This window comes from Perissodus microlepis, chromosome 7 (assembly GCF_051167445.1).
Source record: "Perissodus microlepis isolate ML-2025 ecotype Zambia chromosome 7, ASM5116744v1, whole genome shotgun sequence".
Taxonomy (NCBI): Eukaryota; Metazoa; Chordata; class Actinopteri; order Cichliformes; family Cichlidae; genus Perissodus; species Perissodus microlepis.
The window spans coordinates 57,956,996-57,975,208 of record NC_140467.1 but is presented as its reverse complement, the minus strand read 5'-3'; the positions used below and the strand labels follow the sequence as shown (position 1 = coordinate 57,975,208).

General features: G+C 40.2%; 1 protein-coding gene across 1 annotated transcript; it reads right to left on the bottom strand.

The window, feature by feature from the left end:
• Nucleotides 1-5,455: 5,455 nt before the first annotated feature.
• det1 (DET1 partner of COP1 E3 ubiquitin ligase) lies at nucleotides 5,456-16,037 on the bottom strand. The gene is made up of 9 exons (XM_084936242.1): nucleotides 15,869-16,037; nucleotides 14,926-15,258; nucleotides 14,510-14,776; nucleotides 14,206-14,418; nucleotides 13,900-14,123; nucleotides 9,912-10,041; nucleotides 9,178-9,368; nucleotides 7,017-7,208; nucleotides 5,456-6,288 (listed from the first exon to the last, which is right to left on the bottom strand). The coding sequence occupies exons 2-9, from the start codon at nucleotides 15,172-15,174 to the stop codon at nucleotides 6,099-6,101; spliced, it is 1,656 nt and encodes a 551-aa protein (XP_084792368.1). The 5' UTR covers nucleotides 15,175-15,258; nucleotides 15,869-16,037; the 3' UTR covers nucleotides 5,456-6,098.
• Between the last annotated feature and the right edge of the window lie 2,176 nt (nucleotides 16,038-18,213).

Below are 18,213 nucleotides of genomic sequence, written 5' to 3'. Positions count from 1 at the left end.
CTGAATCTGAAGTGAATGCACTCAGTTTTCCTTTTACCGTAATAATATAAATCTTATATCGGAAGAGCCCTCCGCTACTTTTTATGCCATATTATCACAAGCATGAAGACGTACATATTAAGAGGTTGTTTCTTATCTTTCTTTCCCAGTTCAGAGGATTACAGCTTATCCACAAAGGACCTCCCAGTACTTTATATTTTTAGGTCGACCATGCTGCGAAACCTTCCCTGCGGACTTCCACCTGAAACCCCCCAACCGGTGCTCAGTCAGGTGTGTTTGTGTTATAGGGATGAAGACAAATCAGTGTTTGTGTATGTGCACGTGTTGGCACCCAACTGGGTGTGTCTGGGCCAGAAATGAAGTCAGTTAGAAATGATCTCCTACAGTCAAGCTGTGTATTTGTCTCAGCAGGGTGCCGGGCCTGAGGACTGTGTGTGAGGCATCCACGTCTCTCTGTGCACGTCAGAGACGGCTGTAGCGCATGAAGGTGTGTGTGAGCACACACCTACGAGCCGGGGGACACCCCGACCCTTCAATCAAATATTAGCTGTCAATATTTGGACCTCCTTCCTGCTCCCCCCGCTCATTAGGTGGTGGTGGTGTGATTTCATGCTTCTCACCAGGAGGCCTTCGCAAAGTCTCAGTCTGCTGTACAGACGGATAAAGTGCTAATTTGTGTGATATGAAATGTTGACACTGTTATAGTGTTATATGTTGCAAGGAGGGACAATATGAGTGTGGTCAATAACATGACAGATGAAGGATATGACAGGTGCAAAGGCAGAGGTTGTGTGGTGGGCTCTAAACCTCATTGATTTACTATATTAATTCAGAAAGATAAGCACAGACAGTAAAGACAGCCAGTTTCAAGAAGAACTGTCGGTTCACATTATCTATCTATCTATCTATCTATGATTATTTAGAGAAACCAGAACATTGTTACCACCTTATTTGCAAGTTATAGTTCTTTTTTTTTTTTTTTTTTAAGCAAAACATGGCTATGTAAGAGACTAAAACAGAGTAATACAGTTGAGAAATGCAGCAGCCATCTGCAGTGTAATAAAACTGTGGCCCTTCTCTCATCATTGGGCATTCAGTCTGCTCTTTATATGTCACAGGATAATGAAATCCCCTCCTGGTAAATCTGTTCTGACCTTTTTTTCCCCACTCACCTAGTATCCATATGATTATCTGTTCTTTTCTTCACCAGCCCGCTGATGTTTTTCACCAGTCTGTAGTAAACTTGAGCCCCACGTTCAAGTGGCTGCCTCCTTTGTTTTTTGGCATTCAAGCTTTTCAGGGAACACAGCATCAGGAAATTCAGTCCAGGTTTCAGACTGTGGACGTGGTCATTAGATATATGGTGTGTGAAACAGAACAAGAACACTTGTATAAATAAAATTAAATGCAAGTTGTGTCATAACCACATCTGATGTCTAAAGTTTGAAGTTGAGCTCATTTGAGAGGCTCCATAATTAATCAAAAAGAATATTTTATTTTACATTTATATATTTGAAATTGATATCTGTCTACTAATCAATAAAAAAGTAGAGAAAATTATTCCTGAGCCCAACTCAGTACTTCCAAGTTTGACCCCAAATTACAAAAATTATCTATCTATCTATCTATCTATCTATCTTTAAAATAAATTATCCATAAGACAGAAAATATGATATTTCTTCAGCAGATCTCCAAGCCCATTAAAATATCTATCAGGTTAGAGAACATACAAATAATATGAGTCCACTGCGTCCTTCACATTACAAGCTAACTCCTGATAAATTTTCACACAGTCCCTTAAATAACATGTCTAAACGTAAACTTTACAGCCTCTTGCTATTGCTAATTATTAGCCTGTCAATGTGCACCATGGTGACTTTGCTCAGAAAGGTGCAACAAACAGACTTGTACTTCACACAGTGCTGTTCATATTATAGTTATGACTCAGAAACACTAACAGACTTTGAATGTGCTCAGTAAGTATGTCCTTACTAAGCGTCTATAGGAATTAAGAGGGTAAATATATTAACTAATCATAAGCAAGTATCACCAACTCTGTAAAAGCAGAACTTTTGGCACTTTTCTGGTTTGGATCATTTAGTTGTGAGTTAACACAATGTCACAACCTGGGAGTGGATGCCCCAGCAAATTCACCTCAACACCAGATTGTGCAATACTCCCAGAAAGTGTAAAAAACAAACAACAACAAAAAACATGTAAATTTAAAATTACAGGCCTCAGAACATGTTAAATGTTACTGTTCATGACATTACAATTAAACAATAAAGGAACAAGGACGGCATGTTTGGAAGGGCTACCAGAAGAAAGCCTCTCTGAAAAGCACTAGTTCGGTTTACAAAGTTGCAACTGAAGAAACCACAAAACGTCTGGAACAATGTCCTTTGGAAAGATGAGAGCAAAGTGGAGATGTTTGGCCCCAGAACATGGTCATCGAGTCATTGCAGTCATTGAGTCGACCATGAACTCCTCTGAATATGAAAAGTATTCCTGAGAAATGTGAAGCAACTTGTCTGACAGCTAAAGTTTGGCCCAAATTGGAGGACAATGATCTCAAGCAAGCAGAAGGACTGAAAAGTAAAAGAATCGAGGTGTTGCAATGGCCCAGTTAAAAGTCCAGACTTCAACCTGATTGAAATGTTGCAGAACCTTAAGAGAGCTGTGCATAAATAAATGCCCACAAACATCAATGAATTGAATCAGCGCTGTAAAGAAATTCCCTCACAACCAAGTGAAAGGCTGATAGTAATACAGAAAACAATTACTTCAAGTTATTGCTGTTAAAGGCGGTTCCTCAAGCTACTGAATCATAGTGTGTACTTAGTTTTTCACAGGACTGCATAGAGACCTGTGAAAATTTTATTTTTCACATGCCTGTATGATATGTGCAGTGGGCTATGTTCTCTTTGACTAACAGCCTCCCGGGCTGAAACAGGACCAGACACCATATCCATCTTTTCTCATGCACCAATTATTTCATTCCTCCTCTACATGTCAGTTACATTTTTGCAGTTCTCTAAACCAGCTGTGCATATGTGAAAGTCCCCACACTTGAAGTTCACAGCTTTTTTCCCTGTCCTGTCAAAAAAAGAAGGAAAAAAAGAAATCCAGCATCCGATTGCCACTTGTCAGATTTCAGATTTAATCTTTGGAAGTTAAACTAACTCTATCCTTTTAGTTAATTATTTACCATTTAGCCATCAATCTGTCCAATGCTGTATTAATTACTATAAGCGAACTATTTGAACCATTTGTTAAAATCTTTTTAGTTTTAACAATGTATCCATTTTTTTTAAATTTTAAGATAAATCTCACCATTTATTAATATATTACCTGCTGTTGCTGTTCTCCCCATTTATCCACCAGTAGTATAGATATTTAGGGATTGAGTGTGGAAGGAGGTGTACAGTCCTAAAACTTTTAATGAATTGGAAGCACCAATTTTGACAACAAGCAAAGTGGAGAACTTTGTATGACGATTATAAGCATATCTCTGGTTTGGCCTCAAATCTACCTGAGCTATTAACTTCTATTTGCTCTTAGGTGCAACATTTTTAATAGTTATCAAAGTTTGTAAGTTATACTGGGGGCTTACTTTGCATATTGAACTTTGGAATCCGTTGTTGTGTACAGTCAGGCATCTTCAAAATGTGTTTTAAATTTCAAGTTTTCATTCACACTTGAGTCCTGTGAAGACACGAGGCTGGTCCTCAGTTTGAGGTGCAAAACGTGGATTAAGGGCAGCATCAGGGTTACAAACAAAAGAAAGAACGTACTCTGGAGTGATGGAAACACATCTCTGTGCATGAATTTCCTAATGCTTTCATAACATCCCGAAGCACACACAGCTTGAACCATTTTTGCTTTGATGATGCGCTAACAAAATAACATCACCTCGAAACAAAAAATGTAGAGAATCTGGTCGTCGTGCATCTGTGACTGCTGTGAATCACACTGAACATGGAGTGAAGGGCTCAGAATAAACAACAGAGTAACGCACAGTGCTGCACCAGCCTGCACATTTTCACTGGGTTCTGCTGTCCGAAACATTAAATGCAGCCGTGTGCAGTTAGATCTGTGAAGACTAGTGCTGCAACAGGAAACACTTAGGATTGTGGCCTTTTCTGGATTACATTGGTTGCGCTGTTGCCTAGACAACAGTAATTAGAAAAGACTAGGTTACCAAGCAGAGAGCGGTTATGTTTCCTTAGCAACCAAGGTCAGGGAGAAGGCTCCGTGTTTACCTGATTCTGAGGAAGGAGACAGATACAACACATCTGTCATTGTAGTAAGTATTGGGAGGCGTCAGATTCATGCAGTCATCTATTTTCCCTGCTTGCACTGAAGACTGTAACTTTAGCACCACAGTAACCTGACTGCTTTTTAATACATCTGTGCAGAAAATAGAGCTTGTGTCAATTTCCAGCCTAACTGTCAGTGCAAGCTTTAAAACACACGGAGAATACGAGGGGGAAGGAATCTGTTAGGAGAGCTGAGGAGAGCACACATTGTGTCCTCCTATATGTAGGCCTGTGTGTGCCCGCTGCGTGCTCTTCCTGTAATTAGTTGATTATCACAGCTTGTCGTCACACACAAGCTTACACAAACACGCTATAATGACAATGACATAACACAGCCTCCTTAAGTATCAGTCTACCGTTTTGTCACTCTGCTCACTGCTTCTATCATCCATCTTCCCTTTCCCTCGAAGCCCTTTTAGTCCGCCTGTCAGACAAAGACACACACACACAAGCTTCCCATGTCCACGTGTAACCAGAGGCTATGAGAACACTTAATCCCTCAGCACCTGCTTTCCATACTACTGTGACCTCTCCGCAGCTGGCTCGGTGTGTGCCTTGTTGCCTTTACATGTTCATATCAGTGCCAGGAAGGAGGAGGGAGGTGTTAATTAATTTGCATATTTGTAGATTTGTTTGTATCCGTGCGTTTTTAGTGACACGTTTAAGCTTAAAAACATGGCCAGCGCTGTAGTGCGGAGAACAGATGGAGTGGGTATAACATGGCATCGTTATGATCCCATACAGTGCAGCAGAACAGACTGCAGGGATCAGCTTTTCAAATTAAATATGATGACACTTACACTGTGTCCTGTCTGCTCTCTGTACGCAGGTCCAACGAGTGCCAGCATCACTTCTGGTGCTTTATAAAGCCTCTAAAGACACAGCTAGTTAAAAATAGTTCAGGTTTAGAGATGAAAAAGGAAAAAAAATATAGAAAATTTCATTTGGAGAAACGATGCAGATTACTTGTTTCTGCACTCTAAAGTGTGTGAATAAATGAATTCATATAGAAGAATCTGAAGCAAAGAATAAACAGGCCAATTATTTATAGGGAACAATAACGCTGCGTTAAATCTTCAGACACACACACACACACACACACACACACACACACACACACACACCTAAAACAGTACCCAAAATGTAGATCATTTTATTGCCATAAAATATATACAAACAGTAGCATGTAAATTAAAAAAACAAACTGTAAAACGAATCTAAAATAACACGACCTCTTTCCACATCCATGAGAGGAAAAAGAAAGTTTGCTTGACTGCTGCTCACCGACTGGATAAGAAATTCGGACCTGAATGTGCACGGAAAAAGAAAACACCTTTGGTTCCTTCTAAGAGGTCCGGCTACCTACAGCTCCCACCTCAGCTGCACATCAATCACTCTCTACACATCTCCATTTACACTTATTCCACCCTCTCCTCCCTACAGGTCGCTCTTTGTTTGGTGGAGGAAGGGGCAAAGAGAAGGCAAAAGGGAAATGGCAGAATTGCAGCCTTCTTACCGAGGGAGAAGAGGGGCTGAGGTGCAGTGAGTGCTGCGTGATGGCAGGGGAAAGAGGAGAGGAACAGTGGTTTCCATCAGGAGAAGAATGCAGAGAGAGGGCTGCTGATTTCTCTGGAGGAGGAGACGGCGACTAAGAGAACAAAGTGTTTTGTGCCTCCCGATGGAGGACATGTTTGTTGTATTGTCACCAGTAGCTGCTAACAGAAGCCCAACAGGCCCGCAGTTTATCTCCAAGTGTGAGTCCATTCTTACGCCAGCTCCTCACGCGCACACATGTCTCATGTGGAAGTTGACCACGTACTCTGCGTTGGTGCGCTGGACAGAAATGGCAAAGGGTTCAAAAGGGTGGAAGGTGAAAGCGACCAGGCGACGCACAGCGTGATTAACCGGCCGTCCCAGCAGGCCCGCCTGGATCTTAAACTTCAGCAGGCCGGAGTCACGTGCATAAAATCTGGTGGGTCAGAGATGAAAGACACAGAAGCTGCGTTAAACTCATTTAGTCCAGTCTCTTCTTTTCTATGATGAAAATCCAAAGTACTGTTCTTTCATCTTATTTGGGGAGCAAGCGGCTAAGACTATGACTGATTAACCTGTCAATAATTTTGCTAATCAGTTGATAAGCTTAAAAAAAAAAAAAAAAGGTGACAAATGGCCCTAATAATGGGTCAGGCAATCATAGCCTAGCTGTGAAAACAACAGTGTCCATTGCTTATTTTAAATGACTTTAAATTTCAGTGAATGTTTCTTCTGCACTTGACTCCAGTCTTACGAAGAATTGACTGGTGTGACAGCATATCACAGCTCAACATTAAAGAATTTTAAATTTGCTAATTCTCATATATTTTTGAATCAAATATCCTCCACATCACTACCCAAGTTTCATAGTCAGTAAGGCTGCTGGATTACGGCAAAAAAACCACCATCACAATTATTTGGTCAAAAAATGTTAATCTCAATTGTTTATCACAATTATTTATTAAGTTTATAAACAAAAAAATGTCCTTTGGCACTGGATTTCTTTAAATATGTAAATGAAAAACAATCAGGATAAATTAAAACAAGATAGTAGTGGAAATCGCAGTCAAGAAGGAGAAAGCCTAATTTCTGGACATTAATCAGCATGAATCGCGTCACGCATTAAGATTACAAGAGGACAGGTCATCCTGATGGAGTCCATACCTGATGGGGTGGTCTCCGCAGGTCTTAGGCCTCTCCATCACTGACACCCACTTGTCATCATAGCTGAAGAGGGAGAGGTCAAGGTAAGGGCTGCTGCTGTAGGACTGTGCACTGATAGGCAGCTGACCCAGCAGCCGACGCACCGCTTCGGTATGGCCGCCGTATTTGGCATTCACAATAGTGTCCTTAAATCTGAAGCGGCAGACAGACAGCTCAACATTAGCTAACCCCTGTGATCCTGAATTGTCTCGTTTCCACTGCAGCTGGGTTTATGTGCAAATTCCCCATTAATTGAATAGATTTCTATAAATGGCATTTAAAATCAAAAACACTTTTCTGAGAACTTCTTATAAATTGTAGTCTCCAAACTCTCACTATATATTTCCAGCACTCAGCAGTGACTCAGTGGTCTCACTCCTCCTCTCTCCCTTCACTCTTCTAAGCTTGGGATCCATATTTTTCAGACGTGCTCTCACTTTGTTTCATACTACATTATCTCCAGTCTTACCGGCCTGTCTGTTTCGCTCTACCTGGCTTGTGCTAGACTGAAGCCCTCTGAACTGGGCTTCACTGCCAGCTAGTTGTAAGTGGTACAAATCGGGTTTGAGGAATGTGCTCACCAGCTTTCAATTTCTCCCCTCCTCCTGTCCGACATCAATTTTTACCACTCTAAAATCCAATTCTGAGCTCTTTTCCTCACTCAAACTATCCTTTATCGTCTCCTCCTTCTCCAGCGCCCCTCCTTGCCACCCCATTCTGCTTTACCCTCCACAGGAGGATTTTGTCACCTATGCTGGCCAGTCAAACCACCAAATTCAATCACAGTTCCTCCAGCCACACTAACCATCTTAATGTCTTTCTTCTATATCCAGATTAAGTCCTAAAACTCCTTTCGGCGATCGTTGCTGATCTGCTTCACTTCCTGACCACTGTCTTAAAATCCTCCCTGACATTTGATGCTGTGTGGCATTAGGAACATTTTCTTCTTTTATTTAGAGTCCAGCGTGACCTACTGTTTTTTGGGGTTTTTTGCATTTTCCATTCATAATCACAGACTGTAAATAAAAGATGGAAAAGCCACCTTGAACATGATGGTAATGTGCTCTGTGTGCTCTGTTTATAGGTTGGGTTTTGAAGACAAACATGAATATATTTGGACTAGTTGTCAGCTAATGCTAGTAAGCTTGGTTAGCAGCAGTGTCCACAGATAGTATTATGGGTACATAACACAGATAGTGGCTAATTAAATAAAAATACAAATAAAAATGTCATGACACGTCCAGAGACCTGATTCACAGCTTTTTAATGCCAACATTAAAAAGTTGTTAATCTTACAGCCTGGAACAAAAAGTGGTTTTGGCCTGTATGAACAGTTTCTTCCTTCATAACAACTGTATGGTGGGTAAATGTCTTATAGACTGACAGAGCGCTGTAGCTAATAGCTCGTAGCTTGGCCTCATCTTCATTAACGTGAGTCACTGAACTGGTCCTCATCATTGTATTTGTACTGTTGGTGCTTTCTGGTATCTTTCTTCTCTTCTTTGATCCCTAGCTGGCATTAGGTCTGGATCGACTCATGCGCTGCTGTGGGTGCCAATGGTTGTCGAATTTCCTTCACAACCCGTTTTCATGCATTGCGATCGTTGGCCTGGCGTCGTCGAGATTTATTCTGCAATCTCTGATGTCATCTTCTGGTATATTATCTACCAAATAATACAGCTTACTGTGTGGGGCAGTTGTTACTGTTATCTGTTACTGTGTCTCTCTGTTAGACCAATACAATCTGTATTCGCTAACCAGGCACGTTAGAAATAGATGGCAACTTAGCCATCTAATGCTAGATGATCTATCATCATCTTGTCCAAAATATGGTTACTTCTGGTTATAAAAGAAACCAATATGGCAGTGATCAAAATGCTAAAAAACAGCTCCAAGAGTCCAAAACTAGATTGTGATGGTATGGTGGCTTATGCTGTTTTATATATACAGTCTATGGTAAAGGTAAGAATCTTAATCTTAACTGAAGCCTAATCTGCAAGACTCACTTTGGCAGAAATCTTCAAATGAGATAAAATGTAGTTTTTGGCATCATGCATCAACTTTGTTAATCATCACCATGTGGCTACTTTTTCATCATTTCACTTTATTTTTTAGTCGGTACCTTCTCTGGACCTGCCGTGCGTAGTTATTTGATGAAGCAGAGCAGGGGAACTGGACAGCTTGGCTGTGCAGAGTAGCATTTCTGAACAGGTCGCAGAAATTCTCAAACAGCTCCAGCAGCTGGTCGGAGGTGTTCTCGAAGACAGCCAGCACCTCCGTGGACACCATGTTGTACACAACAAAGAAGGATGGCTGAGAGAGATCCAAACAGGGGAGTGGAAATTTAGAGAAACACAACAAATCATTCTGTAATTATTTACTTTAATTAATTTAATCGGTAATTAATACTTTGATGTAGCTATGTTTTTTTAAAACCATGATCAAGGCCTTTAATGGAGAGAACAAAAAAAACATAGTCAGACACGAGACATTCATTCTAGCATCATTAAAGCTTTGAAGGCTTCAGCATGTTTACATTACAGGGTCACTGCAAGTTGAATATGGCAATGTTTATAAAGTCTTCAAGGGTAAATTAAAAATGGCTGATTTGCTCAGAAGTCAAATGTGACATTTCTTGAAAATAAACTGAGCATTAATTAGGTCTATTTGTTGCCACAGTGAATTCAGAACTGAACAGAATCTGTAGGACAAGCGTATCCTTGGAGACCTGAAAGAGGAATTCCTGTTACACAGCACAAGCAACAAAGGACAGAGAGAGAGAGGCTGGGGAAAGCAACAAAGAGAGGAGAGGGAGGAATTCAAACTCAGATCATATTTTCTGTGTGCTCTCTCTACCTGCGAGGGGTCGGTAACTCTGAGCGTGACCACGTCTTCGCTGGTGTATTTGATGAAGAGGTGATGCTCATCCAACAGCTGCATCTTCCACATCCTTAAACGTTTCAGCTGATCAAAAAACTGGAAAAACCTGCGAGAAAAACCCAAAACAAACAAACAAAAAAGGAAACTTACATGCTGGATGGCATTTAATTAATCATAGATGCACAGTGGACAAAATCATGAAGAGTTTCAGTGCTTCAGCAGTTAATTTACTCACACAGCATTACACAGAAAATAAGATAACACTAAATAAGCTGAGCTGAAAAACCTTGCCAATTACACAAGTCAGAATTTTGCCAAGAAAATTTAATTTAACTTTTAAATATGAATATTTGTCTATTCTTTCTTTCTTTTTTTAAATTTAACACCGTCACCATCTTACACTTTATTAGACAGTAAATGTGAAGAGCCAGAGAGAAAATTTTGGGTAGAAAGAGAAGTGGACTGGCATGTAGTAAAGGTCCATCTAAATACGAATTAAACAGATATATGGCATGTGTGCCATGTATGTATAAGGCCGCCCCTACTTCTTTTTAAATCTGTCTGGCAAAACATACATGAATTCAGTGATAGCCTGATTCTGTCGGAGTGTTTTTCCTGTTAAAAGGGAGTTCTTCCTTCACACTGTCCCTAAGTGCCTGTTCAAAAGACAAATGTCTGATTGTTGAGGTTTTCTCTCTGATATTGTAAGATCTTTGCTATACAATATAAAGCGCCTTGATGCGACTCATTGTGAAGATGGGTATAAACAAATCACAGGAGCAACGGGGGAGGTGTTCTAGTAGAGCAGCGATATGACCAAAAATATTTATCGTGATATACATTTGAAAATTTGCGATAACGATAGAACTGACGACATAATTGTCACTAGACAAAATATTTTACAACTCCACAACTTTATTTAAACAAGCAGCTGTTTTTTTATGTGCATTAAAGTTATATAAAAATTTAACAGTGCAAATGCAAATTCCTTGCTGACAGTTTAACCAAAGGCATTTTCAGTGGAAATTGGCCGACATATCCTCAGCATAACCATGTATAATATCCACAAAACTTAAAAAGAGGTTATACACACACAATACAGTAATATTATGTTGAAGCACAGTACGTATCACTCCGCGAGGCTCCTGCCTATGATAGCCGTAATGCTCCGACAATCCATCAAGCGGTGCGGGTTCGTAGCTCAGCAAAGTCGTACTAAAACATTTGACAGATTTTCGAGCGCCGTGTACATACAATCGTTTCGAGGTCAGTAAACAGAACCAGAATTTATACATAAGGCACACGGGATTATAAGGGGCACTGTTGATTTTCAGAAAAATCAAAGGATTGATTTTAAGTGTGCCGTATTTTCCAAAAAACACGGTAATAACGACGGCCCGCTAGCATGCGCTACCAAAAATAGTGCTTTGTTGTGTATCTGACGGACGAAAGCTAAACCAGTTCCACACCACTGAAGTTGCAGCATTTTTACAAACCAATTCTGGTTCATCTATTTCATTCAACGATCCACTTTCGCCCTTCTCATTCTCCGTCGCCGCCGTGCTTTTTCTGCCATGTGCATATGCAAACAAAGGCCATGCGCATGCGCGTTTTACCCATATTCTATCGCAATATTTCCTTTTCTTATCGTTGCCCAACATTATACCAGTATTACCGTGAACGGTATAATATGGCCCAGCCCTAGTTTCTGGGAATTATAGTATACATCGAGTGTACAATGGCTTTACTTTTCAGATCAGAATCAACATCCATGACTTTGTATAAAATTCAAGATGGAATTGACAAACAGATGAAAACACATGCCAAGGAACCGGAGATAATTGTGTCACTCTGTGACAGCCAAGAGATAAGACAGTGCTGTTTCAGGCTTCAGATTTGAGCTACAGCTGATGATTAGTTTTTCAGTACTGATTAAGACTCAAATCAACCACTTGATAGATAGAGTTTAAAAATGCTCATCACAATTCTCCAAAGCCATACATACCATTTGATTTTAACGTTGAACCAAAATTAAAATACCCCCCAAATCTTTACTCTAAGTTAATCTAAGATTAAAGAAATGTTCTCATTAGAGAGCCTGGAAACAATCACAAACATCTATCACAACCTGTGATGACATTTAGTACAACTCCCTCTGCAGACAACAAAGGCTTTCTTATTCGTCCATACAGGCATAGAGATACAAAATATGGCAACCAATAATCAAGAAAATTGAATTATTTTTCTGATAATGGAATTTGAGTTGATAATTACATCCAATAATGTGGAGCCTCCTCAACATCCGGCTGAGCATCCGATTTTTTTGCCTCTCTCTCCTCTGCCATCTTTTGCTGCCCATTTATAGAAGGGCGTAGCGCCTCGCATGCATTGAGGACATAAGTGAGTGAAGAATGGCTGGAGTGAATGACAATCGGGCTCTTTCTCCATATTCAGCAAAATCCAACACTGAGAGATGGCACAAGCAATTTATCGTTTGAAGAAGAAGAACATAAACACGACGAGTCCTACACTCGCAGCTCCTTCTACATCCACCTTTGGTGTGCTTTCCCAGAAGTAGATGCAGAACCCATAAACAACATACAAGCAAACACACCCATCATGAAAAGTGCGTACATATGTCAGGATGTCAGTGGTGCAGTTTGAGCTTTTGTTGGCAGAGTTAGGACCAAATCTAAGGAGGCAGAGAAATAATTTCAGACAGCCGACTGCCCTGGAGCAGAATCTAGCTGTGTGTCTAAGGTAACATAGGATTATAACAGCGTTATTTTACCATTTCCATATCAATGTATATTCAGTGGCAGTCCGCATTTTGAGTTATAACTGCGCTTGTTGCCAAATGCAGTGGTCTGATTGGTCCGATTGGTTTATTCGCATATTGAAAGGAAAAAAAAAAAAGCCACAAATTTGTTCTTTTAAATTATGCAGTTAGTGTGAACAGCTGCATTAGGAACAGGTGAGTCTGAAAGATCTTTGTGACACACAAAACATTTGCATGAATTTTTTGTGTCCGTGTTTAAAGGCCTCAAGGCTCTGTCAGCATATTCAATTCAATTTTATTTATACAGCGCCAAATCACAACAACAGTCACCTCATGGCGTTTTATATTGTAAGGTAGACCCTACAATAATACATACAGAGAAAAACCATAAACCAAAAACAATCATATGACCCTATGAGCAAGCACTTTGGCGACAGTGGGAAGGAAACAGGAAGAAACCTCCAGCACAACCAGGCTCAGGGAGGGGCGGCCATCTGCCGCAAATCCACGGCAGCATATCCACATAGATATACATTTTTTCCTGTCCACATTTGTATGCCATTATTCTCCACAACAAAGGTTATTTTTTATCAGATCTTAAATTATGGAGCGGTCCTTAATATTTGGCTGTTTGGATATAAATTAATTGGGTCTAAATATTGAAGTATATACAATATCAGATTGCCCTTGAACTTGAGCTTGACATCCCTTTCACTCAAAAGTGCCTAATCTTGCTCTCCTAGCAGTGCACAGCAGCATTTTCCCCACATACAAACTTAATAATAAATAAGCAAATAGCAAATTACACTTAGCGGAGATTCCACCTCTACTGTCTAGAAAAGCAGCTCACAGTTATTCACCCCCTCTCGACATCTGCTACGAGTTAGACAACCATTTTAACCACAACCAGGTGGAGATCTGATGCCACCACACTCAGCTTATCAAAACTGCAGAACAGGCAATAAAGTTTGAGTCTGTCAACAGTTTGACAACATATTGGAGAAGATTATTATCTCTGCAGGAAATGCTGCACAGGAACAGGAAGCTCTCCACCCTAATGTTTTATGTGGCTGAGGATTTAGTTTTAAGTTATAAGTAAGTGAGTACTAGAGATAAATAACTGTAAAGGCCTTTCTGTCACTATATGCAGTTCATTCAAGTCGACTGATCCAACATGATCACTACCTCCTCTTGGCTGTGGCGCTGCCGTCCTGCTCTGCCCTCCTCCAGAGGTAGACCAACAGTCTGTGCTTGAGGGAGTTGATGGTTTTGTCGGTGTACAGACGGGCGAAGCCTGGCTGATTCTCAGCTTGAGTTTCTGTATAAACAGCTGAAAGAGTCAAGAGGTCGTCCTCATAACAGAACCGACCGATAGTCCTCACATCCAGAAAAGTTCCGTCTGGAGTCACCTGACACAGCCACAAAAGCAAATTATTAACGCTTTATATCACAGACTGTCCCATCACTGCAACATGCTATTTAAGTACTCACCTGGAAGACATGGATGGTCTGCTGCTGGACCGACAGCACAGCCAGGATGTTCCTGTAGAGGTAGAGGCCCTGGTTGTGTGACAGGATGATTTTGTCACACTTAAAGGACCTGGTGTCACATAGCCTACCAGTGTGGAGATCGATGATGTGGAGAGAGTAGTCTTCTAAAGGAGACCGGGGGTTGGGAGTCACGGATTCATTGTTGCGGTACACCTGGTGGGAGAAATGTAGATGAAAGGAGCAGCAGGAGAAAAATAAATCATTTATGCATCTTCCTTTTTTAATTTTTTTACTAAGCTGATACCTCAAAGAAGAATGGGGGCGGCTCCTCAGGAACATAAACAGCCGATCCGACAATGACATAGCGGCAGTCGTCTGTGAAGAGGCTGCACTCCCGGTTCAGGTGCTCTCCATTCGAGGCCACATTTGTAACGTGGAGCAAAGAGAAAAAGCGCTCAAACAGGCGTCCTCGTATGTTGAGGGAGCGCTGATCGTTGGTGGTGAGAAGAGTCTCTCCTTCTTGGCCTCTAAGCAAATCCTGAGCTGCCTGGCAGCCTTGGTATTCGTATATCTGTATGATGAACAACAACAATATTTTCTGGTGAATTTCGTATTACAACAGACTGTGTGAGTTACACTCTGGACCAGATGGAAGATAAGAATCACACAAGATATTTGGTTTAGGGAATGCGAAATAATAGAGGGTTTGTCTCCTCTTACCTCTAGGGAGGTTTGGTCAGAGGAGAAGGCGATAAAACAGCGTCCATCTGGTGAAAATTTCCTGAGGAAGCAGGGTGGCTTCTCCACATTAACCACAGTGAAATTGGGGAACAGGTTCTGGTGGAAACAGCGCACTCGGTACCAGTGAGCTCCAGGTCGACCGGAGCAGATCCTACGCTTCTCAAGACGATGGACCACATTCTGATTTTGGATGCGTCTTGGTTTCAAGGTTGGGAAGTCCTCATCCATAGTTGTCTGACTCTTAAACCCCCTCACAGTAGGCAGTTGGGTTGTTAGCAGTTACAGGTAAGCAGCTACATCACGAGTATAGCCCTGTTACATGTGTGTTTTAAGGGAAAGTGAGAGATGAAAGTGTTAAATGGTTTTGATATCTGTCAAAGTTTTAGAGATGGCGAGTTTTACTTTTACATGTGCACCTGCTATTATGACAGAAAGATAGACTATAGCTAACTACGCAATCCAAGAACTTGTAAAACCTTTAAATTTTCTTCCTGTCTTCATGTTCAGGCCTGTGAAACAGACTGTGTGAGATTTTGGAGATATATGCCCAAACTAAAACAAGTGTGATTATTTCACTTTAACATCCACATATGGCCCATACCATCAGTAGCTGTCACATTTAGGACAATACAGATGGTTAACAAAAAGCAAACTTAACAAATGGGTCCTAACATTTTAAGACAAACATACGACATGTAAAGAATGGGCTAAGTTAAGTAAACCATCTGTAAGACATAGTTTCTTCTCTTTTTTGCGTCTTCTTTGAGCCTTTAACGTAAATTGCATACCTGGACGTTTGATAAAATGATCAATAAAAATAAACTGTTGCATGTCTAAAAAGAAGCTTTCTGTCTTCTCCAAGTCCAGCAGCTTGTGTTAGCAACAGCGTTAAGTTTGGCTGACGAGATCGAGTTTAACTTACCTCCGAAGCGTTCACAACTAGCCACCAACGTGAGTCTCCTCTTATTCGCATACGCTAAAATAATTTCATTCAGCCCACTGAGTCATTTTAACCTGCCACGTTTCTCCAAATCCCAGAAAGCCCGAGGAGTCTCTGGATCCATGAGCCGCTGTGCTTGTTGTTAGACAGCTTATCAGGAAACGTAGAAGAAGACCGCAGACGCCAAAGGGCTGCCATTTAAAACAGCGCCCCCACGTCCTTCTAAGGTGAAGGAGGATATTGCAGTCTGTGACAACGAGGGACTACAGAGAGTAATGTGCAAAGCTAATCTTTGACATGGCTGTAGTGATACTTTTGTACAGTGTAGAAAACTTGCTCAGATCTTTGCCCTAATACAGATGCATTAGCATACATGAAAAGCTTAAAAATTATTTGGTTTTTAATAACTTTTCTGCAAGACTCTAGAAAAGAGAATGTCATAACCCTCTAATAAATGTAATGTAGTGTACACTCATTGGCATTTATTAGGTACAAATTGCTAATACAGGGTTGGGCCCCCTCAGAACTGCCCTAATTCTTCATGACATTCTTCATGACACAGGTTCAACATGGTGCTGGAAACACCTGAGAGATTTTGGACCACATTGACATGATAGCGTCACACAGTTGTAGCATTTTTATTGGTAGCACATCAGTGATGCAAATTGTGTTCCACCACATGTCAAATGTGCTCTGTTGGACTGAGATCTGGTGACTGTGGAAGCCATTTGATTTGGCCAGACAACATTTTTCCAATCTTCTACCGACCAGTTTTGGTGACTCAGTGCAAACTGTATCCTCAGTTTTCTGTTCTTACCTGACAGGAGAGACACCCAGCATGGTGTTCTGCTGATGTAGCCCATCTGATACAAGAAGGACCAAATCATTGTTTGTTCAGAGATGGTTTTCTGCAAGAGTTTATATCTGAGTTACTGCTGTCTTCCTGTCAAATTAGACTGGGGATACTGTCCATGATTTAATAAGCCAGTAATCACCATAAATAAAGCAGTACATAATTACTTATTTACTGCTTTGTAGCATTAATGCGAGAGTGAATGAATAGCGGCATTGTAAAGCGCTTTGGGTGCCTTGAAAAGCGCTATATAAATCCAATCCATTATTATTATTATTATTATCATTATTATTAAATAAGTAAAGTAACAACAAATGTAAAAAAATGAAAGTGACAGAGTACACAGTACTATATTTGTCATTGTAAGATTTTACTATACATAATACTAATGCTACTTATTAAAACACAAAGTTTGCTTTGATTTTTAAAAATTATTAGATGCCAGTAAAAGACATACCTTTGTGAAATAAATAAATAAATCGATATTTGTTATCAAATGACACGTTTGTGATTACACTATATAAGCTACAGTGTAGCCAACTTAACTTATATGTCTTTAATCAAATGACAGTTTATTTTTTCCCAAATTTTATTAACAATATAGAAAACATACAGGGGCCGATCAGCAGTCAAAAGCAACAAAAGCAGCAACAACACAAGCTGAAGTATAAAAATATTCCAATGCAAGCTAGATAAAAACAAAGGAAATACAACAAAATAAAAAACGGTGCTGTTTATCTTACAATTACTATATTTTAGAAGCAAATATAGTGCCTTGTACTCATTTCTTTTTGTATTTTACTAATTTTAAAGATTGATTGAAAGGCATTAAGTCATTTTTGCAATAATTCCAAATAGGCTTAGTTTACAAAACTTTACTGAGAAAATTAAATTACTAATCAAAAAGTCCAACTTTCAGTCCTTAATACACATTTTTAAATTCAGTTTCCTGTAATGTTAGTGGGGCCAGCACTCCAGAAAAACTGCACTGACAAACAAAGAAATACACGATCCAAAAAAGCAAAACCACAAACACCAAAACAAACCGGTGGTTGTATAAATCATGTTAAAAAATTTAAAAATGTGACTTTATTTCAATAGCCTGTTGTTTCAGAAAACCTATTAGCATGATCTGGAACATACTCTGTCACTAACATTTCATATAGATATAAAAAAATCACTTTATCAGCTTTTTGATTGGCTTTCCCCCGCTGCCCGCTGCTTTCCTTCTGTGAGCATCTTCCTTTTCTTCGGGTTAGTTAGCTCCCGCCTGTCTGGTGCTCACTCTTTTGATAATTCTGCACGTGCTAATGCGGACATCAATCCTTAGCATCAGATAGCGAACTACGAGAGGAAGTCGGTATTGATAGTTTTGTCCCACCATTACTACTTCATTTTTCTGAGCATCCCAGTGTATCCTTTCACTGAACTCATTTTTAAGTGGGTAATTGCAGTGGACTGCATTTCGATGAGA